The 22,232-nt window shown below is 47.2% G+C and overlaps 2 protein-coding genes and 1 pseudogene across 3 annotated transcripts; 1 reads left to right on the forward strand and 2 right to left on the reverse strand.

The window, feature by feature from the left end:
* Positions 1-1,205: 1,205 nt before the first annotated feature.
* LOC147980533 (uncharacterized) lies at positions 1,206-2,492 on the reverse strand (annotated as a pseudogene).
* Positions 2,493-4,387: 1,895 nt separating this feature from the next.
* LOC125545094 (uncharacterized) lies at positions 4,388-21,909 on the forward strand. Of its 2 annotated transcripts, XM_048708958.2 has the most exons (7): positions 4,394-4,687; positions 16,085-16,169; positions 16,268-16,604; positions 16,807-18,412; positions 18,509-19,528; positions 19,620-19,703; positions 19,792-21,909. In XM_048708958.2, exons 4-7 carry the CDS (start codon positions 17,810-17,812, stop codon positions 20,749-20,751), a joined length of 2,667 nt encoding a protein of 888 aa, XP_048564915.1. In that variant the 5' UTR covers positions 4,394-4,687; positions 16,085-16,169; positions 16,268-16,604; positions 16,807-17,809; the 3' UTR covers positions 20,752-21,909. The 2 variants fall into 2 exon arrangements, with proteins under 2 accessions (XP_048564916.1, XP_048564915.1); XM_048708959.2 differs by lacking the exons at positions 16,085-16,169; positions 16,268-16,604 and having other exon boundaries at positions 4,388-4,687.
* LOC125545097 (putative leucine-rich repeat receptor-like protein kinase At2g28990) lies at positions 5,154-11,011 on the reverse strand. Its single transcript, XM_048708961.2, has 11 exons — positions 10,557-11,011; positions 9,860-10,359; positions 9,233-9,377; positions 8,943-9,014; positions 8,794-8,859; positions 8,638-8,718; positions 7,522-7,679; positions 7,167-7,405; positions 6,775-6,904; positions 5,887-5,946; positions 5,154-5,803 (listed from the first exon to the last, which is right to left on the reverse strand). The coding sequence occupies exons 1-11, from the start codon at positions 10,994-10,996 to the stop codon at positions 5,154-5,156; spliced, it is 2,541 nt and encodes an 846-aa protein (XP_048564918.2). The 5' UTR covers positions 10,997-11,011.
* Positions 21,910-22,232: the final 323 nt, after the last annotated feature.

A 22,232-nucleotide genomic window follows, 5' to 3' on the forward strand; every position in this document is an offset into this window, starting at 1 on the left:
GTTCTAGCGGGTAGCCAAGGTGCACGCAGGGAGTGGAGCGTGGGGCGAGCTTGTGGGGAGCTAGGTGGGTGAGGTTTGGGAAACATAAGCACCTGAACACATGCAAATGATCGTATGTAGGGTGATGACCATGGAGAAGAAAGTATGGCGTGAGCTGATTGACAGCGGAGGAAGGGCGACGGTTGATGAGGTGGTTAGCAGTGTGGAGGGCTTCGACCCAATACTCGGGCGGCATGTGAGCGTGGATGAGCAGTGTGCGAAGAACATCATTGGTGGTGCGCAAGAGCCGTTCGGCCTTGCCGTTTTGCGGCGATGTATGAGGGAAGGAGAGGCGGAAGGAGACGCCGAGGTGGGAGAAGTAGTCGCGTAAGGAGTGGGAAAGAAATTCCCCGCTGTTGTCGCACTGCACACATTTGATAGAGAGGTTATATTGGGTGAGAACGTATGAGAAGAAACGTTGTAGCGTGGCAGCGGTATCACTTTTGTTGCATAGAGGAAAAGCCCAAGAATAATGCGTGTAATCATCAAGCACAATAAGGTAATATTGATAACCAGAAAAACTACACACAAGAGACGTCCATAAATCACAATGAATGAGTTGGAAGGGTGCAGTGGTATGAGAAGTAGAACGAGTAAAAGGTAAACGTGGTTGCTTGCCAATTTTATAAGATTCACACACGGGAGAACCTTGAGAGTGATTATTACATGAATCAAGAAAGTTTGAAGCTAAAATGGAAAGGGAAACACGACTGGGGTGGCCAAGCCGCAAGTGCCACAAGTCGCCATTGCCTGAAACAGAGAACGCCCGAGAGCCTCCATTATTCGGAAGAAACAGATACAAATCGCCGGAGCTACTGGACCTCATGAGGACCTTCCCCGTTGCCATGTCCTTCACAGAGAAGCCAAAGGGGTCAAAAGCGACAATACACCAATTATCATGGGTAAAACGACGAATGGAAATAAGGTTTTGTATAATGCCAGGAGAGATAAGTATGTCAGTAAGATGAAAGGGAGGAAGAGAAGTGGAGCCGCATGCAACTACAGGAAGCACGGAACCATTGCCAACAGTAATGCTAGATGGATAATAATGCGATGTGGGGGAGACAGTGGTGAGGGTACCTGATGTCCCAGCTATGTGCGAGGTCGCGCCGGTGTCCATGTACCACTTGGACCCGGAGGGCGGCTGCTGCACTTGCATGTTGGAACTAGGTGGCCAGCAGCGCCTGCTGATCCCACTGTGGTGCGGAGGAAGACGACCCGACGATAGGGTAAGCTTGGTGTGGGGCGCCAGGACGGGGGGCGAGAACACCCGCGGCGTTGGGTGGCGTCCAGGTCGCGCGCCACTACTGCGAAGGGGGCAGCAGGGCACCGAAGGGCGCAAAGTAGCCCATCCAGGGCTGCTGCGCCGGCTGACCACGCCCGCCGTTGGAGCTAGAGGATGCCCCGGGGTGACCACGGCCACGCCCGCCGCGCTGACGATCACCAGACGGACTTCCTGAGCCCCCGCTGGGGACGGGAGACTTGCCCTTGTCGGACGGCGTGGGAGGGGGTGCACGATCACCGCCCGGAGCGCCGCCGGACAAGGAGGACCCACCGTGGCCGACGGCGAGGGCAGTGGCGCCCGTGGCCCGCTCGCGCTCCGCGATGTCGATCTCCTCGAGGAGCAACCGCGACCGCGCCTGAAGGAACGTGGGGAATGGCTGCTGCATCGGCAGGAGCGTCGCCATGACGTGGAAGCGGCGACTGAGCCCGCGGATGAGTTGCAGGGTGAGCACCCGGTCCGTGACCGGTTCGCCCATGTCGGCCATGGCGGAGGCGAGCTGCTGGAGGCGACGACAGTACTGGGCGATCGTCATGTTGCCCTGCACCGTCGCGCGGAAGTCGGCGCCGATGTGGACGGCGCGGCCGGCGGCGTTGTTGCGGAAGAACACCTCGAGCTGCTGCTAGAGATGGTACGCCGTGGCCTCCGGCGTCTGGATGGTGTCGTAGAGGTCGTCGGAGATCGTCCCGCACACCCACAGGACGATCGTGATGTCGTCGTTACGCCAGGTGGCATCCTCGTGCAGCGGCTCGGCTTCCTCCAGGACGTTCTCCTCGATGCGGTATTTGCAGAGCATGTACCAGAAGAGGTGGCGCCATTTGGAGTAATTCCCGGAGTCGAGCGAGAGCTTGAAGGGGATGTATGAAGCGATGTTAATATGATGCATCGACGGGAGAGGCGCAGGGGAACCTGAGGTGGACGGATCACGAGCGCCTCAGCATGAGGACGCACGACGCGGAGAGGTTGCAGCACAGGGGGCATCATGGGAGCAGCATGAGCCCGGCGCATGGTGCGGGCATTCGGCAACAGGGGCGCCGGAACGGCGGGCGGCACCGGCTGGGCGGCAGCCGGGGGCGGCCGACTCGGGGTTGGGGGCGACTTCCGGCAGGATGAAGACGGCATCGGCGTCCCCGAACGAACGAGTGCGGCGAAGGGGGCGGTGGATGCTCATGGCGGAAGCAGGGAGGATCGAGAGAAGCTGATACCAAGTAAGATGGATGAAGGACTCTGTATATTTATCATCGCAGGGTTACAAGAGTTTATATACACGGGAGCTCACGAGGAGTCCTGGTCTACTGTTACAACTGATCCGAGGATAATGCCGTTCGTGGCTACGTGGGCGGAGGCGACGTGCACGAGAGCGTGGGCGCCGTAGGACTCGGGCCATCTCGTTGCACACATGGGTGCGGGTGCATGTCATGTTTCCAACACCTCTTACAAAGCGGGTCAAAGGAAACTACGCAACAAAGCTAAAGCGCTAACAATGTACAAGACATACATGCTACTTCTTTTGTTCCAAATTACTCGTCGTAATTTTAGTTCAAATAGAGGGAGTACTTGCCAGACCAATTTGACGATGATACGCTCGTGATAACCAACTCAACTAGGATGATACGTTTGTTGCGGTTTCTTTAATGAAAATCAATGAGGAGGCTTGTTGTCAGGGGCGGAGCCGAGGGGGGGGGGGGAGGCCCCTGCAGGCCCCTGCAGGGGCCTCCCCCCCCCCCCCCCCCCCCAACGATCAACAATTTTAGTAGAAGTAACTAGTAATTATCAACAAGATTCGATCAATATACGTACTCGGCCCTCCTATACTCGAATTCTGGCTCTGCCACTGCTTGTTGTTTTAAGAAAAATAGAAAAATTTGGCAAACGAATCATGGGACTATGATTGCCCATTTTCTGTTTAAAAGATGAACAAAATGGTTGCACATGAAAAGAAGACGTAAGACAAGCGTGACAGAGCTTGAGATTTTAATAAACACCTACTTTTCGCAAAAAAAAACGATCACCTACAGGTCAACAGATCCACCATCAGATATGGCGAGGCGAAGCGCACGACCGTTTGCTCTTGTCGGATCTCGGGGAAATTACTAGTTAACGAGCGCTCCTTCGGAAGCCTCACAACGATCAATGTCACTTGACGCGCTTTCAGACATTCCTCACGTATCGTGTTCTGGGTGCTCTCTCCGCATTTTATTTTTATTTTATTTTTTCACACGCGTTTTTGGCTATTTAAACGGTTTTTCTTATTTTTTGATGTTTTGGTTTTCCACCTATCTTCCTTAACTTTTTGATAAAAAATTAAAAAAAAATTTGCGTGAAAAAACACGTTTTTTCTTTCACGAGAGTCATGGTTTTGCTTTCGCGAGAGTCACAACCATGCCTCTCAAAAATGAAAAAAAACACGTTTTCTGTTTTTTTTCCTCTTGCCAGAGTCACGGTTTTGTTTTCGCGAGAGGCACGGTTGTGCTTTCGCGAGAGTCACAGCGGTGCCTCTCGAAAACAAAAAAAAACACGTTTTCTTTTTTTTTTTCTTTCGCGAGAGTCACGGTTTTGCTTCCGCGAGAGGCACAGGTGTGCTTTCGCGAGAGTCACAGCCGTGCCTCCTTGGAAACAAAAAAAATACGTTTCTCTTTTTTCTTCTTCCGCGAGAGTCACGGTTTTGCTTCCGCGAGAGGCACGGACGTGCCTCTTTCGAAAAGGGAAAAAACCCGTGCTTCCTATTCGGTTTTTCATCCGGTTTTTTTCGTGAAAAAAAGTTTGTCAAATCTATCAACATGTGATCTAGTTTTGAAGATCTCGATGCGAGGAATCCAACGGTGAAAGCGATTCGAAATTTGAACACATGAGTATAAAAGATAAAACATTTTAAATAAATAAATTTTAGAAAAAACTCTTATATTACGACAAGTGGCGCGCTATATATGCACTATTTATCGCAACCCAAAGAGTTGGAGTGATCTCGGCCGCTCGATACTTGGCAGTGGCGTGGGCCGACTGGGGCGAGCAAAGATAAAATACGAGGGGTTCCGCCTCACGGATGCCCGTGGGCCGTGGCCGCCTGCTGGGCTTCTTGCGCGGTTGTGTCCACGCTGTAACTTGACAGGTCAGTGTTGCTAAAAAAAAAAGACAGGCCAGTAAGGCCTCACCCCTTCGCCGTCGGGCACGGCGGCGGGGGTCGCCACCCACTTCGACTCCACACCAGGGCACCGCCGCACGCCCATCGATCGGGCAGCACCGGAGCTGCTCTACCGCAGTGATGTGCTGCCCCCAATTTCTCGTACAGCTCGGGTTTCGAGGCGCAGGCGCTGCAGCTCGCGGACAAGTCGAGGAACTGCCCATGGCGCGAGCGGCGAGACTAAGGTATGTCATGTGCCATTTCTACTCAGGTCCTCAGGCTCCAACTTGTGTGCCATCGCATGTAGTGTTGTGTTAGTCGAAAAACTCCGCAGATGCTCGGATGATTTGGTGGAACAAACAAGTACTTTAGATCTGAATCCACATGCTCGCAATAGAGAATGGGGAATAAAAGGCCGAATCCTTAGGCGGCAATGTGTACGCAGACCACTTTGTCTTAGGATTGCTGTGGACCTGATGTACGGGCACTAATTAATGGGCCACCGAGTTCTCAAACGGAAGGGGTTAGGTCTTGATGCACGAGCAGCTTCATGCTTGAGCACTATTACCGGTAGAAACGAGCAATATTAGAATCTGAAAGTCATACAATTACTAAACACCAGTTTACGGACGATCAATGGCAACACAATTAAGCAAATTACCAAACATTATCTAAGAGGATCCGACAAGAAACACACTAGGCGTCTCCCTTTCACCGTCCAGAAAAGAGGCTCGTTTGTGAAATCCCATTGGTATAGCCAGACTGGAAGGATATCCCCTCGTTTCTTGCTCTTGAAATCATCAGCCGGAACTGCCTTGGAATTTCAGTATCCATGGAGTCCGTATGTCGAGGGGTCCCAGAAACAGCTGGCAACCACACTTTGAGCCTTGAAGCAACCTCGGTCATGGTCGGCCTGTTGATGGCTGCGTTTTCGAGGCAGTTCATGGCCAGGTCCACTACACTCTGCAGGGAAGTGGCATCGTACAGATCCAGCAGTTTCTTGTCTGCAACATCGTGAATGCTGCCGTTAGCTATCTTTTGCCGCACCCAATTTGGTAGGTGGACAGCTTGAGGGTCCATAACTACTGGGGATTGGCCGGTGATGATCTCCAAGAGCACGATGCCGAAGCTGTAAACGTCTGTCTTGACAGTGAGTTGGAAAGTTGCATGGTACTCAGGGTCGAGGTAGCCAAGAGTGCCAGCAGCAACAGTAGATATGTGTGTGTGGGCATCGTTAAAAGCCCGTGAAAGCCCGAAATCAGATATTACCCCCACCATATTCTTGTCCAGAAGGATGTTTGGGGTCTTGACATCTCTGTGCACTATTGATGGGGTGCATGCCTTGTGTAGATACTCCAGTCCTGTAGTTCATTAGGACTCATACTTTATGAACACACACATACGTACATGACCTAAAAGGTAAACATGTAATTGAAATACAGACCTTGCGCAGCATCAAGGGCAATATGAAGTCGCTGTTCCCAGGTCAAACTATAGTCATCTCCTGCAATCAAGATGTACCAAATTAATGTAAGGGCCATCTGATACGTGAATTGTAGCACAAATACTGGGTTTTGCAATATTTGCTCATAATTTCCTAGATCGATGATGATTCCACACACAAATGATTAACCATAGCATCAATTTTTATGATAAAGAACCATAGCATCAATTAGCGCGTTAAGATCTAAGACCTGCATAAACAGTCACTTTGATCTTCGAGACCTCACTCCTTTTCATTCTCTTTACCAGAGCATTTTCATATACAATTCCAGTTAACAAGGGAACCTAGATATTGGAATTATTCTTTGAGTATTTATCTCTCTAGTTTCTTTGTTTCTTACCGCCGTTTGAAGGTGTACAAGTTCATAATTTGTGACTATCATGTTATGGTTATGACGTAGGTAAGAATTTATTTGTGGTATCCCCAATTTGTTAAGAATATGCAGCTCTAAGAATGCAGCTATGGTTGTCTCTAGCAGGAGCAATAACGGTTTAGGCAATCAAAGTACACCTTTACAAGAAAAAATAGTTTTGAAACTCCTGATTGCAGTACCATGTCAAAGCCAGAATAGTTTGATTTTAGAGTTTCTTTTTTATACTTATGACCAGGTCCTGTCAAAATTTACTTTTTATACTGTGAAGCACGGTATATTTGTAAAATTTGAAAAGTAGGTGATTCCGAAGTTCTTAATCAAAGCTATTGACATCTGGGTCTCGTGTAGTTATTGGATTCTCGAGAAGTAAAACCCTGAGCGGGTTTAGGTTTGATTGAATGATTCAATTTTACTGAGTTAAAGTACAATACATTAAAAAAAATTAAGAGAGAAACCTCCTTTTAAAAGCTGTTTAAGATTTCCTCTAGGCATGAAGTCATAAACGAGTGCAAGGCACTTCTTGTTCTGGCAATATCCTTGCAAAGTCACGAGATTCTTGTGATGAACTTTGGACAAGGTTTGCACCTGTGGTAATAGATATAGTTACCAAACATCCTAGAACTGAAGCCAGTTGTATCATTTTATTCAATATGGACTGTCGAATTGGTTTTAGGTGTTTTGCAGACCTATAGTTTTACTTTTGGATGACTTGTAACAAACATTGGAGTAATTGAGACTGTAAGCATATATGATGCAGAGAGCGGGGGTAATAAAGCTTCCAATTCCAAAAAAAAAAAGTTTCTATTTGAGAAAGTAATGTTATAGCCTAGTTGGCTTTGTGCAATACCTCAGGGAGGAAGTCTGTTGATTCTGATATTGATGTCTCCTTAAGCACCTTAACAGCTACCTCATCACCATTTTCCAGTGTGCCATGATAAACAATACCAAAACCTCCTTCTCCAATGATTGATTGGAAGTCATTAGTTATGAACTTCAGCTCTGCATACGTGAACCGTCTGATATCAATATGTAGGGGAGTCTCCTCCTCTTCATACATAGCATACTCTTTATCGTCTCCCGACTTCCCTGCAGAGTCAATAAGTTGTGCTTTATTTGAAAGTTTAGGTCTGAAGCTGCTTTCTAATGTCTACCACCTATCGCATTCATGAAAAGGAAATTTAGAGCATAGAACTTTGCTTTACCTTTCCAGTATAACTTCCAGAGTGTGCCCATCACTACTAGGAGGGACACCAGTACCACAGGAACTATCACTGCAATGAGCATGATGGGTGTGGTGCTCTTCTTCTTATTTGAGCAATACGTATCTTTGAATTTTGAGCATATAGGATTGCCTTCTAATCTAGTGGCATCATTACACACCATATAGGAAATATGAACTTATAAGATGTTAGCTATGACGGCTCTCCAGAATTATGATTAGAAGATGCCTCAGTTTTCTAACACGGGTAATGTGCTAAACATGTATGCACTCCGAAAGAACTAACTTCATGCTTTCTCATCTATGTATTCTAAAAGAAGAAACTTCATGGTTTGTAAATCAGATGCAGTTACTATGGTCTTTTTATACCTCTCCTATTGGTTGCCATAGACAATAAAGCGTTTATAGTTACTAGATGCTCGTACATGTAACTGAGGGCATGTTTGGATCAATGCAAAGCTCTGTGAAAGTGTGGCTTCACACACTTTATGTCACCCAAATTGGTTATCACAACTTAGTCATGTATACGACGTTCAATGGGTACAAAATATCCATGCTACTGCGCCTGACATAACAGCTCCTGGTGCAACAACAATACAACATGTACCAGCCTAACATGGGGAGGCGGCGAGTTAGTAGCAGTAGGTGGCAGAGGGGCTTTGTTACCCAAGTGGGGCTGCTGTGGCATAAAGTTAGATACTTGTGGCACACAACAAGTATAATACTCCCTCCGTTCCTAAATATAAGTCTTTTTAGAGATTTCAATATGGACTATATACGGAGCAAAATGAGTGTATCTACACTCTAAAATATGTCTATATACATCCGTATGTAGTTTGTATTGAAATATCTAGAAGGACTTGTATTTAGAAACGGAGGGAGTACCAACCAAACTGTGGCCGGAGGAAGTCCAACTTGTGAAACTCTAGTTTGGTAACGTGTGGCATAGTTGTTGTGCAAAGACTGTTGCTAACCCTTGAATTTTTTTCTATCAGGCTCAACCCTGTTTCTTTTAGTTTGAGTATCTATTATTTTTATGCAGTAAGAAAGTGCAACATTCAGTCAAAACAAAAAGGATTGTGCAATAGAGCATGCAAACCTTAAGTCAAGCAGACCAGCCTGATATCTTTGAAGAATAGAATGAGGGATTGGTCCATCGAGCTGGTTATATGACAAATCGCTGTAAAATAATAGTAAAACCATTATTTAAAATTTATATCTTGAACCAAATATTACAATCAACACAGAGACTTACAAAACTTTCATTGACTTCATTTCGTACTCTGGAATACCTCCTGTCAAATTGTTGTGTGACAAATCCCTACATGTTTTTTGTGCTTAGGGTCACAAAGATGTCAACATAATCTCATTAAGTCCATTAATATTTTGTGGTAGGTCACTTACAGGGTTTCCAGTGATACCATGTTCATGAATAATATGGTTAATCCACCTTTCAGTCCGCTGGTAGACAGATTTCTGCAAAAGAAAAATCGTGTAAATACAGATCTGTTAATTCAGTGATTGTTTGTCAGACTCTGTCCAATAATATAGTAAAGATGGCTGTGAGAGGCCGGGGGTTATCCTCCTTTTTGAAAAAAAATATATAACACAATGCTCTTAAAAAATTGAAAATATTGAATTTTGATGTTCAGCTTCCAAAATGTATATGGTACAAGTCCCTGTTAGGTTCTTACACTGCGACAATCCTCGGATTCGGGTTGCTCTTAGAGTAGTCGCAAGTCAAACCTTCCCAGGAATACTCTCTCGGTGAGCATGGATCACCATTCCAGTTTATTCGTGCCACACTGTAGTGCTTCTTGACTTCTTTCATGTATTTGACTACAACAGAAAAAAGAAAGGCAATGGAAACAGATAGAGCGGAATCAAAAGGCTGTATACGTTGGGTATGGGGGCTTATATACTTTAAAAGAGACGAAAGCTGTGAAGGAAGAAGTCACGAAAGTATTTCCTATGGGAGCATTATCTTTTTGTAGAACTGAATAAATTGCATTGATTCATTTCTCTAATATTGGATTGGCATGTATAAGATGGCCTATTTAGCAGTTAAGATGGAGTACTAAATCAGTTGGTTGATGAACTTGATGTATTTATTACTTTGCTGGTGAAAATCCTGACAATGACAAAATGGTTTTGGGGATCTCAGGGGTCTAGACAGTCAATAACATTTTTAAAAGCATTGATGATAATGTGAATAAACTGCCGGAGGTGTTCAAGCAGTTAAACCTACTGAATAAACTGCATGATGATAATGTGAATCTACCACAGGCACACACATAGTATATGTATACTTGGTGTCTTACCGTCTTTGGAGTCAGTGGTGAGGTTATCCATCCGGACGAGAGAGTACAGCTCGAACGCATTGATGAGCGGTGGGAGCACCGAGTTGTTGGTCTTGTTCAGGAGGAAGGAGGCTGCGGGGTTATGCAAGAAGCGCCCATTCTGGTGCATGCTGTCCACCTGGGATCGCGAAGGTGAGAAGTCTGGGAACAACATTTCGTCGCCGCTGTAGATGTTGAACGACCTATTTGGATTGTTGTCAACGACCTCGGCAAAGTGGAAGATCGGGAGAAGCTGCAGGTTCGTTGGGTCCAGGTTGGGACCCACTGCCACATTGATCTCGAAGAAGGAGTAGTTTGTGTCTAGGGTGCTGGCCTGCTGGAGGATGCCCTCTGGTACCTGGAAGGTGTTGTCGCCGGGTAGCCTCCTCACTGGACTGCTAGTGTTTAGGGTCATCCAGGGGTAGGTGTTGTAGGAGAAAGACCAGCCCTCCCAGAACCGGTCGTACGGGTCCAATGGATATCTGCTTCCCACATAAAGACATTAGTTTTTTATTAGTAGAAGCGATTGCAAGGATTCAGGAAACACAAAGACCAAATTTAAACCGTTGTACCGCTCAAATAAATAAATAAATAAGACATTGTCAGGCATAATTAAGATCAAGTTAAAAAAAGATCAAATCCAACATTATTATTATTGTTGATGCCAGTCTTCTCTCACCTTGTGATAAATTCAGTGGCTTGACCAAATCTGATCCGTCTAAAATAGCTGATTGACACCGAAGAATTCACAAAAGGGTACATCACATCTTGCAGTGGCCTCAGCTCCAACGAAGACATGAACGGTGTCCCTGTACCGAAGTTTATCAGGCAGACCAACAGGTTGTTGCCCGGAGCAACGGTGAGCACCTCCTTCCATATTGTGCTTGATGGATCCCAATTGGTCAAGTTCACCGCCTCCCAGACATTGACACCGATATGCAGCCCAAACCGAAAAACCGATCCGCTCATAGTACTGTTCAACCCATCATAGTTGCCATAAGTAAACATAGCCCTCACCAAAAACTTCTTACCAGTGGCGGATAGCAGCGTGTAGCAATTCCTTGAGCCCTGAGGGAAGCTCCTCAAGGTTTTTTGTTGCTCATTCGCGGCATCATCCATGAACTCTGTTGAAATCTTGTGGCTCAATCCACCATCGACAAATCGATGATCAGAATGGTATTGTATTCCTGTTGTGCTGTCCTTGTTGGTGCGTCTGTTTCCGCAATCGATGCTTATGAACCCTGCACAAGGAGAATATGTATCAGTTTTATGTGTTTCAAGTTTACGATCTAAGGAAAGATCACGACTAGTGTGACAGATACTCAGTAGATAATAATATGTTATCGCTAAGGCTTCAGTAAAGTGGGATTTCTTAAATTGCACTCCAAAGTAAACTAAAAAATGCAGTGGGGCACATTACCCGAAGTAGACTGGCCATAGACTCGGGTCATCATGAACAGCAAGGCCAAGATCCCCGTCAGTTTTCTACTTGCTGAGCAACTGAAGCTGATCACCATGGTACTCTTGGGTTCTTGCAATGTTTGCAAGTGGTCATGCAAAAAATAAGCGTTTGTGTTTCTCTGCTACAAATGTACTGTCTACGCAGTTCTGTTCATGATTCTGTACGTAGTTATATAGCAGAGAAACACAACTTAGTACTATTTGGATTAACTTGGCCTCGGCGCTCGATTAACAATGTGGATGAAACAAAACGTTCTGTTCATCAGTAGGTAGCCTTTTCATCATGTAAGAAATGCAACTTGCATCTCACCTAAAAACTGAAAATGCAACTGGCCAAGTTGTCATGGAGTTTAGTTTGACTGGATCTGCGCTAACGTACTGCCCATCAGCGTCATAACGAAGTCCCAGCTCAAGATTGATGCATTTTTTCTTGGCGAATACGCATAGCATGCGTATCATCCATTTAAAGAAGAGGACGGCGAGATGCCGGTTACGAGATGGGTTCATTTTTGGCGAACCATGCATGCGGCTTGCTCCTACAGCGATGAACCAGTCTACTGTGGTAAATTCAACGAGAGTAACAAAGTGTATATCAGTAGATCAGTAGTTTTAAGACAAAAAGAAGAGGGCAACTTGCAAGACCAGTTCGTCGACGTTGGCCAAACCCAGCGAGACCTAACTCCGCTGACGTAAGAGTGAGCGACAGCACGCATGCCGGCATGCGTCCCCTCAAGCTGTGAAATCTCAATTGGTTGTTTTACCCGTGAATTTTCCATCAGCATGCGGTTGGGCAATGCATGTCGGATTCTGATGTTTCCTGGGGAGGACGCAGCGCACTTCCAGTGTTTTGTGGACCAGCAGGCCCCGCGAGCAAAGCTCTGGTAGCATCTTGCAAAGCGTTGTTTCAAAAAGAAAAAGACCTCTTGCAAAGCGGATCAAAGAAAACTACAGAACAAAGCTAAAGCACCAACAATGTACAAGACATACGTACATGCCAGTTTACAGACCGATGAGCGGAACTCAAGCTGCAGGTGGAGGTGGGACTAAGTGGGACTAATTATCCCATCCCACTTAAGTAGCATTAGTGGACTCTCATTGGATTTGAAAAATATTAAGTGGGCTAGCCCTATTAGCCCATTGGGACCCCACCATAACCCACTATTTACTTGAGCCTTGAGTTTGTCTCAAAAAAAAAACTTGAGCCTTGAGTGCCCAGCCGAGAGTGGATAGAGCAAGCCGCACGAGTGCACAAATTCCAGGCGGCGGCGGTGCTCCACTTCGCCGCCGCACCTTCTTGGCTACTCCTCGCACCACCACCTCACACCTTGCCCCTCCTCTGACTCAGACGTTCTTCCTCTTTGCCTTGCTCCGCCGTCCCCATCAAGAATCACCGGTCCCTTCTCTCCAACTCGGGAGGCGCCGCAGCGTAGCAGAGGTACTCCGAGCGCCGCTGCTGATGGATGCCGTCGCCACATCCCATCCTCTTTCGCCTCGCACTCAGGTCCTTTCGGCCTCCACTGCCTCGCATCTTCTACCCCGGTCGGACGCGACCCCTAGGTCATCGGCTGCAGGTAGTCCATCTGATTCATTCAGGCTCGATTCATGTTTCTCTTTCTGTTAAGAGTCAAGACTCAGATGCTGATGGATTGCTCGTGTATTCAGATGTTTGCTTTCCTTCCAAGTTCAGAGTCAAGATTTACTAAAATTAACTTTTCCCCCTTCTGTTTCTATTAGAGATGTACTGATTCATGAAGAGAAAATTTGTAGTCTGTAACTGGCAATTTGTGATAATACAGCAGGTTCTTTCCTTCTTAGTCCATGTTTTTAGTTGCAAATGCATTTGTTAAGTGGGATCCCACTTAGTCCCACATAATTTATGTTAGTTTTGGTGGGGTGCTCACTTCTTTAACACCAAACCGTATTGGGACTAGGTGGATTGTGGTGGGACTCCCACCTACAGTCCCACTTGCAGCCTGAAGCGAAAGCATAGGAGTGGCGGAACCACAACCAGAGGCTTCGAAGAAGCTGATCCAAAGCAAACTTGCGTCACGTACAGAAAAGCATGGGGTTTCATGACAGAGGCCCCCACCGAACTACCGCCGAAGAGAGCCCACTGCCCTCTTGCTCTGGACCGTGGAGTGGGAACCATGTGGGTGTAGTTTTGACGAGAAAGCTTACGACGAGGACCCGTGTCGAGGATAGGGGACAAACAAAACCACCAAGCGATGGTGCCAAAGAAGCATCGGGTCAAGATCCAAGCCTTACCCCCTGCCCCGCGTCGCTCCCCCGCGGGCAACCCAAACCTAGCCGCCAGAACCTACCCCCACCCGCTCCCTCTCCCCCCGCCGCCGCCGGCGGGCGCCGCCGGGCAAAGCCCGTGCGGTGCCAGTGGCGGCGGGATCTCCTTCGCCCTTGGCTGGAGCGGGGGCCGCGGGGGGCCTCTTCTTCGCTCAAGACGGCGGATCCCGGAGGCCGGCGTGTCGGATGGCGCTGCTGGAGGCGGTGGCGTGGGGCAGCGCAGCCGCTGGCCGGTGGAGGCGCGTCGTCGTGGCGGAGCGCGCGTGCCGGTGGCGGCGCGACGTTTCTCTCGTGGCGGGACTCGTCTTGGCCAGATCTGCGGCTGCTGGTGGAGGAGGATGGCAGCGGATGCGCGACATGGAGTCTGGCAGGGCAGCGGGCTTGGACAGAGCTGGCAGTAGTGTGGTGGTGTGCTTGGGCAGTGGCGGCGTCATCTGGAGGCAGCGTAGCAAACCCACGGCCAGGCTGGTGGTGGCGGCGCTGCAATGGCTCGGCCAAGATGGAGTCTTGGCGAGCAGCGAGTGGCCGGCCTCCTCTGCGCGGTGTGGTGATTGGCGGGGCTCTCTCGGTGGCGCGGCTTGGTTCTTCGCGGAGGAGCGGGTCCGTCCGTCGCAAGGCCAGCCTTTGGAGTGGGTGTAGGCAGTTGCGGACGGTCATGGACCCTGCCGGAGGTGGGGATGGCTGTAGTCTCTTGTTCAGGCTGGGAGTTGGTGCGGTGGCCGGGTTCTTCTTGGTCATGCAGCCGGTCGTCGGTCCTCAGCTTTGCGGCTACTTCGACTTAGAGTTGCGGTGGCGGCGGTGCGAGGCAAATTGGACGGTGTAGCCCATTTCCAGGAGGCGTGGTGATGTGCGTTTGCGCGGATGAAAATCCTGCTTGGCTTATGCCGGGCCGGCGGCGATGGCACCTGTGGGTGTCATTTCCTTCTTGAAGGCGTCGCCGAGGTGTGTGCGCCATGCCCCTCGCTCACTTGGAGTTGGTGGCTGTCTCCGGGCAAAAGCCTCGATTCGATGTTGGATCGGCACATTGGCGGCGTCCTCGACGTCGTATCTCTGTTGGGAGCTTTGTGTGTGGAGACATGGTCAGGTCCTTATTGCTCTCCTCCGGTGTTCGTCGCTGTCCTCTGTTGATTCTTTGCGGCGCTATGTACGCTTATCGCTGGTGTTTTCAAGTAGGTGCTTCTCTTAGATTGGAGCAAGTCCCGCCTTCCACTTGCCACTTCCTCTTAGGCGCTCAGAGTGGATGGTGCGTCGACAAGCGATGTTTTATGGAAAGTGGTGGTCTTCGGAGGTGTCCGGCGTCGGTCGACACGCAGTGTGTGTCAGCTGAAGATAGGCTCTTCTGTGTTGTAGCTTGCTTTGCGGTGTTGTCCGCTTGTAATCTTGGCCGTGTGTGGTGTGGTGTGTGCTACGCTCGTTGTTCGCAACGTGTGGTAGCTTCTTGTAATTTCATTTCTGCCTTTTATAAAGCTATGGCACGTCTAGGCGTACTCTCGAAAAAAAGATCCAAGCTTTCCCAGAACAACACCATCACTGCGCTATTAGGACCTGGGTGCTCCCACATCTCGCTCGCGAGGGGTGAACTGGCAGGAAGGGGAGGGGAGGACCACGACGGTGCCCCCAGGAGGGACGCGGCACCTGCAGGCGTTGCTGACGCATGCACCAAAGTGTTGAGCTTTTGCTCGGTACATCCCACTTGCCTTGCCGAGAAATCTGGTCATTGAGCCCCCGCCACAAGGGAAGGCCCACCATGACGGGATCCGGGACACCTAATCTAGACCTAGGCACAATCACCACAAACGGCAAACCTCACCACCACCGCTTCCCTCATCATCCACATAGTCAAGGGGAGCATCCAACACCACTGCCATGTAGCTCGTCGGAGAGGTAATAGTGCAGCCCACCTTCTATGTCTACCTCCCCGGTATCCAAGAGCCCGAGCCACTGCATTACCCCCAGCCCTCAATGTTCACAACTATTGGAAGATACCGCCAGCCACTGATTATCGAAGATAGGACACCGGTTGTCAGAAAGGGGACGGGAAGTGACTCCCCCCATCCCCCATTGATCAACCACCCGACCACGACTAGATCTGAAGACCGACCCACGTCGGTGACTTCGCTTGGCCCGGTTTACGCAGGGGAGGTCATTGCATCTCACACCGACCGCAGCCCCATGGCTCACAGCCAAACCAGCGAGAGGGTCATTCCTCGCCGACGGCCAAGAGATCATAGGGTCGGATCTGGGCTGAGGGAGACAAATGAGGTGGCCGATGACCTTAACCGATGTGAAGGGGAATGTGCTACGCAACAACAAAATATCATGCACGAACATGTGTAGGAATGATATGTCCATTTTGCATCATGCTTTTATATCGATATTTATTGCATTATGGGCTGTTATTACACATTATATCACAATACTTATGCATATTCTCTCTTATTTTATAAGGTTTACATGAAGAGGGAGAACGTCAACAGCTGAAATTCTGGACTGGAAAAGGAGTAAAATGCATTAGTGCACCCTAAACTTGCTGGTTAGGACCAAAACGGTCCTCAAACTCTGAAACTGTACTAGTACGGTCCTAATACTTGTTCATACAGTGCTCATACGGTCCTTCAATTTGATTCACAGGTCCTGGCGTACCTGAAACATACGAGTTCGCTGTACAGAGGCTGGCCACGTCAACGTGGGGAAGTAAACTTTGTGTTCGGCCCCACTAGTCGTACAGAATTTCCCATCTGCCCTCATCTGTACGAGACTCGTTCTCTTCTTCCCCTGTTTCGAGTCAGGAGCAGGGACGCGAACACGCGGTGGAAGGGACGGTTGATCGGCACCTCTGCCGGTCCATGCGAGCAGCGGGGACGGTGGAGGAACGAAGGGCCGCACTGCAGTAACTGCAGGCGGCGGTGCACGGCAGCGATGGTCGGCCCTGTACAACGCCATGAGAAAGGGGCGGCGCCCTCGTACGGTGAGTGTCAAATTTCCCACATAGCTGTGAAAATTTGCCCCTGAAAAGTGTTTTCCACTAGATTAGGCAGTTGTTTAGCGATCCCCCATGATTTATGCATTGATTTGGTGGCATTTGACGTACATTAGGCTAGGGTTTACATATTTGTAGGGTTTATCTCAAACTGAATGTCTCAATTAGTTCAATTTTGCTCTTTTTGCAGCGGAAGACAGTGACTTTTTCACTTTGGAGTTCGTTCATGGAGGATTTTTCCATGGCAGTGGAAGAAATAGAGCCTATCTGAATGGGAAAAAGACTTGTTATGATTTTTGTGAAACTGGGTGTGTATGCATGAAGATGTTTGAAGATTTGGTAGAGCATATTGGGTATGAGACGGCTGGTAGGGTTTCCATGTACTGGTTGCTACCTGGCTCTCAATTGAATGAAGATGGTGCAAGGCTATTATCGAAGGAAGAAGAAGTTTGTATTGACATTGTGAGAATGGTAAAAGGAGGGCACCGATACTTGATGATTTTTCTGGATCATGGAAACAACTACAATGGTGGACGAGGATCAGCGTGGGATGTCGTGGTTGGCACTCCACCGACATTTTTACCTCCTGTTATCAGTCCTAAGAAGAAAATCATGGGTGATGTTAGTAGTGAAGAGCAGAGCACAGTGGATGGCAGTTATGTTGACGTCAACACTATATGTGAGGCCAATGAATTTGCAAGCAATGAGGAAGTTGTTAGGTTGAGGCCAAGAGCAAAGCAAGGTGATGTCAATGAAGAAGGATGTGACGGTGATGATGATAGTGAAGATAGTGATTATGTTCCCGAGATTGTGGACAGTGATTACGATTTGGAGGATGGTGATGAGGACTTGGTGCAGGAGCAACTACATTCTGTTAGTGATAGGAAAGGGAAGCAAGTGGTTGAGGATTGTAACTCTGAAGATGAGAAATTAGAAGCCCCGGAGTCAGACGAGGATGAGATGAAGTTCAATTTCAAATCTTTTACGGCAGAAGATATGCATGATCCAAAGTTCCATGTGGGTCAGCTATTCTCATCAGTTGATTTGCTAAGAAGAGCAATCAGGGAGTATAGTGTGAAAGAGAGAGTGAGCATCACATTCCCAAGAATGATAAAAGTAGGATTGGAGCTAAGTGTGAGGATGGATGTCCATGGTATCTTTATGCCTCATTGGACAAAAGGACAAATTCAGTTATGGTGAAAACCTTCAACAGTGTGCATCATTGTAGCAAGAAGTGGCAAGTGAGGGCATTTACTGCCAAGTACATTGCTAACAAGTATGTGGAGAAAATAAGAGCTAATGAGAGGATGACCCTCAAGGGATTGGCAGCACTTGTGCAGGAAGATTCCAACATGACAATTAAAAGAGGGAAGCTAGGGAGGGCCAGAGGACTAGCTTTCAATATTATATATGGAGATGAAATAGCACAATACAACAAGTTGTGGGACTATGCAAATGAGCTGAGGAGATCCAATCCAGGAAGTACATTTTATTTAGACCTTGTTGAAGATGGCCAGTTTGAGAAATGCTACTTTTCCTTTGATGCTTGTAAGAGGGGTTTCCTATCAGCTTGTAGGCCTGTTCTTTTCCTCGATGGTTGTCATTTGAAGACACAATATGGAGGCATCCTACTTAGTGCAGTAGGAATGGATCCCAACGATTGCATAATTCCTATTGCACATGCAGTGGTTCAGAGAGAAGATACAAAGGCTTGGAGGTGGTTCTTGACAACTTTAAAGAAAGATCTTGGTATTGTGAACAATGATCTTTGGACTATCATGTCCGACAAGCAAAAAGTGAGTGTGTCTTACCTAATTTTGAACATTTTCATATTGTACATGGGCTGCATTTAAATATTATTAACACTTGCTTTATGAATTTACTTATGTCAGGGTCTAATAAAGGCAGTGAAAGAACTGTTTAGTGGTTCCCCACATAGATTTTGTGTCAGGCATCTTTGGCAGAATTTCAACAAAAATTTTAAAGGTGAGGCCCTCAAAAACCAACTCTGGAAATGTGCTAGAAGTAGTACCGAAGGGAAATTTAGACATAACATGAATGAGATGTTAGTTCTAAACAAAGAGGCACATGATTGGCTAGAGGAGTTGGACCCTCCAACATGGGTTAGGGCATTTCAAAATGAATTCCCAAAGTGTGATGTCTTGTTGAACAATAACTGTGAGGTGTTCAACAAGTATATATTGGATGCAAGAGAAATGCCTATAATCAGCATGTGCCAGAGGATTAAAGGACAACTAATGGGAAGAAATCATAGCAAGCTGCAAGAGGCCTTGAAGTGGCCTGGTACTATATGTCCAAAGATAAGGAAAAAATTGGACAAGAATGTGGAATTTGCTAGAACTTGCTATGCTTCACCAGCTGGATTGGGAATCTTTAACGTCAATGATAGAGGTGTAGACTACGGGGTCGATTACCAGTTGAGGAAGTGCAGCTGTAGGAGATGGGATTTGTCTGGCATTCCATGCAGCCATGGAGTAGCTGCTCTTAGATATGACAAAATCAATCCAGAGGATTATGTTAAGTCATGTTATTCTATTGCAACATATCGCAAGGCATATGAAAACATTATTATGCCATGCCGAGATATTAGTGAGTGGAGCAAAATGAATGGCAGAACTATCGCACCACCACCATTGGTAAAGCAGAAAGGAAGGAGGAGGAAGAACAGGAGAAAACAGCCAAAAGAGAAACAAGGGAAAAAAGGAGTAAAAATTACAAGGGCAGGGGCAATAATCCATTGCAGCTATTGTGGAGTTGCTGGCCATAACATTGGTGGTTGTATGGACTTCAAATTAGGGTTAAAACCAAAGAAAAAATCTGAAAGGGTCAGAGTGAGGGCAGAGCCTGATGTTTCCTCCTCCTCGGATGAGGAAGAAGCAGTTGTCACTCAGGTGAGGCCCTATATCTAGCTTCATGATCTTCATTATGTTACTAATTATATGTTTCAACATGTAAAAATTGCCATGCTTTTACTGTTTGTAGGAACAGAATCAGCGGACAGAAGGTTTAATTCAAGAGCCAGTACATTTGTATCAGCCTGAGATAATTAATATTTTAACACAGGAGGTACTTATAGTAATTTATTTTCATTACACATAGCAAGTTCATGTACAAATGTTTCATGTATGATCCTCAAAATTGAGTTATATTTCAGAGAGAAGCAAGCCAGAGGGAAGCAAGCCAGAGGGAAGCAGTCCATCAAGGTCCATTACCAAATTCTGTTTTCATAGAGGAGCACATCATGTCTCAGCCACCAGTTATCCCTACTACTGCAACAAAGGAGGGCAATGTTCACAGGAAAAGAGAGGTTCTAGCATTGGCAAAGCTGAGAGCCGCAGCTGAGAAAAGAGAAGTTGCAGACCTAGCAAAGTTTGAAGCAGCAATGGCAAAGTTGAAAGAAGAAGAGGACAAAATTAAGCTTGCAGCTCAAAAGAGAAAGGAAGAGCTGGAAGCTAAGAAACAAGCAGCCGAGGAAAAGAAAAAAACTATACTAGAGGAAAAGAGACTTGCTGCAGAAGAGAAGAGAAGAGCTACTGAGGAAAAAAAGAAAAAAGCCCAAGAGGAGAAACTTGAAATGGCAGAGAAGAAAAGGCAAATGATGGATGAGAGAAAAAGAAATGCAGAGATAGAAAAACAAAAGAAGGCCGAGGAGAAGAGAAGGATTGCAGAGGAGAAGAAAATGATTGCAAATACAAAATACCAGCAGGAGGAGGCAGCTTTTCTGATACATCAAGCAGAGGAGTTTGAGAGGCAGGAGAGTTGGAGAAAATTTAAGGAGGCTGAGGAGGCTGCAAGGCAAAATGCTTGGGAGCAGCAGAACAATCAACAAGACACAACAAGGAATGAAGAATGGGAGCTGAGAAAGAGGAGAGCTGAAGAAACAAACAAGAAAGCCATGGATGACCAAATGGCAGATCAAGTAAGGAAGCAAGTCGTGTTGGAGGAACAAATGAAAGAAAGAGCTGCAGGAACTAGTTCAAGGATCGAGGAGGCAAGATTTAATCCTTGCGTTGTTCAAGGAAACAAGACAAAGAAAAAAACTGCACCTACCAATCAGAACATGACATGTTTTAAGAAACCTAGAAAGGTTAACATGTTCGACGAATTTAGGTAAAGGGATGTGAAGTTTGGAATGATCTTCATCTCTTTTTGTGTTTCTGCTTATGATCAGGTGCAAAACTTGTAATGGCAATGTTTTGTTTATGATCATTGTGTTGATCATGAAGTGTAAGAGGTGTCTTCTGATTAGGAAACTACTATTGCAGACCATGTGTTATTTATACTGTGGAACTTAATTACCCAGTTTTTTCAGCTGCAAAAATCATGTTTATGTGTGCTTTAATTTGTGTGAATCTCTTGTTTCTGAGCTTCAACACTTTTTATTCTCATTCAGCAAATGCTTTATATTTTAAACAGTGCATTGTGCCAGTAGCGGTCTGTACTGTTATTCTATTCCAGTTCTATAAACCAAAATGCAGTCAACATCGTTGATTTTGTTTCGCCATTTACATTTAGCAAGTATTGTTCATTTTCATGCTAAAATTTCACAAAAATCTAGTTCAAATAAGTTCATTTCATTTCACTCATAAACTAAAATCACAAGTTGCTCCATACATACAACAATTGGTTTACAAAAGCCATAGCAACTTGACACACACAAGTACATGATCTTCATGCACTGGACACAGAAACAGGACACACACTTGATGCACTCCTCAAAGAGCATCACCTGAGCCGTCATTGCCATCCACACTACCCAGCATTGTGGTGAACTAATGGGTCGTGTTGCACTTGTCTGACGACGGGAAGTATAGCGACAGGTCACCTCCATGCCCACCTCTGCGGCAGGACAGTGCACTTCTTCTCCATGGCCGCCAAAAGCGCTGAGCGTCACCGCTGAACTACCATCGCCGACAGCCGTCGCGAGCACCAACGAGCTCATCCAGGGAAGCCGGCCGCGGAAGGAGAACGTGGCCGGTCTTCGGTCGGAAGCACGGCTGACGACGGGCGGGGCAGCGACGACTACGCCCGACGGGAGAGACGATACGAGGCTGCCGCCCTCGCCTGAGACCGAGCTCACGGTCACGCTCGCGCCACCCATGGGTGCGGGAGTTCGGCGAAAGGAGGTATTTTGGGCGGCAGTGTGGCGCCGGCTACGCGAGTACGGCGGCGGATGGAGGGATTTGGGCGCCGCGGGAGTGTGCGAGGGTTAGGGATTTGAGAGCGTATTGGGGATTTCTGCCCACCGGAGACCAAGTCAACTGACTAGTGGGCCCTACGAACGCTGACATGGCCAGCCCAATACGCTCTGTACAGCGAACTCGTATGTTTCAGGTACGCCAGGACCTGTGAATCAAATTGGAGGACCGTATGAGCACCGTATGAACAAGTATTAGGACCGTACTAGTACAGTTTCAGAGTTTGAGGACCGTTTTGGTCCTAACCAGCAAGTTTAGGGTGCACTAATGCATTTTACTCACTGGAAAAGGAACAAATATTAGAGACCTATTCTGCACAACTCCAAAAGTCATGAAACTTCACGGAGCATGTTTTTGGAATATATAAAAAATATTGGGCGAAGAAAGTATCAAAGCG

Source organism: Triticum urartu, chromosome 3A, assembly GCF_056163025.1.
Source record: "Triticum urartu cultivar PI428250 chromosome 3A, HENAU_Tu73, whole genome shotgun sequence".
Taxonomy (NCBI): domain Eukaryota; kingdom Viridiplantae; phylum Streptophyta; class Magnoliopsida; order Poales; family Poaceae; genus Triticum; species Triticum urartu.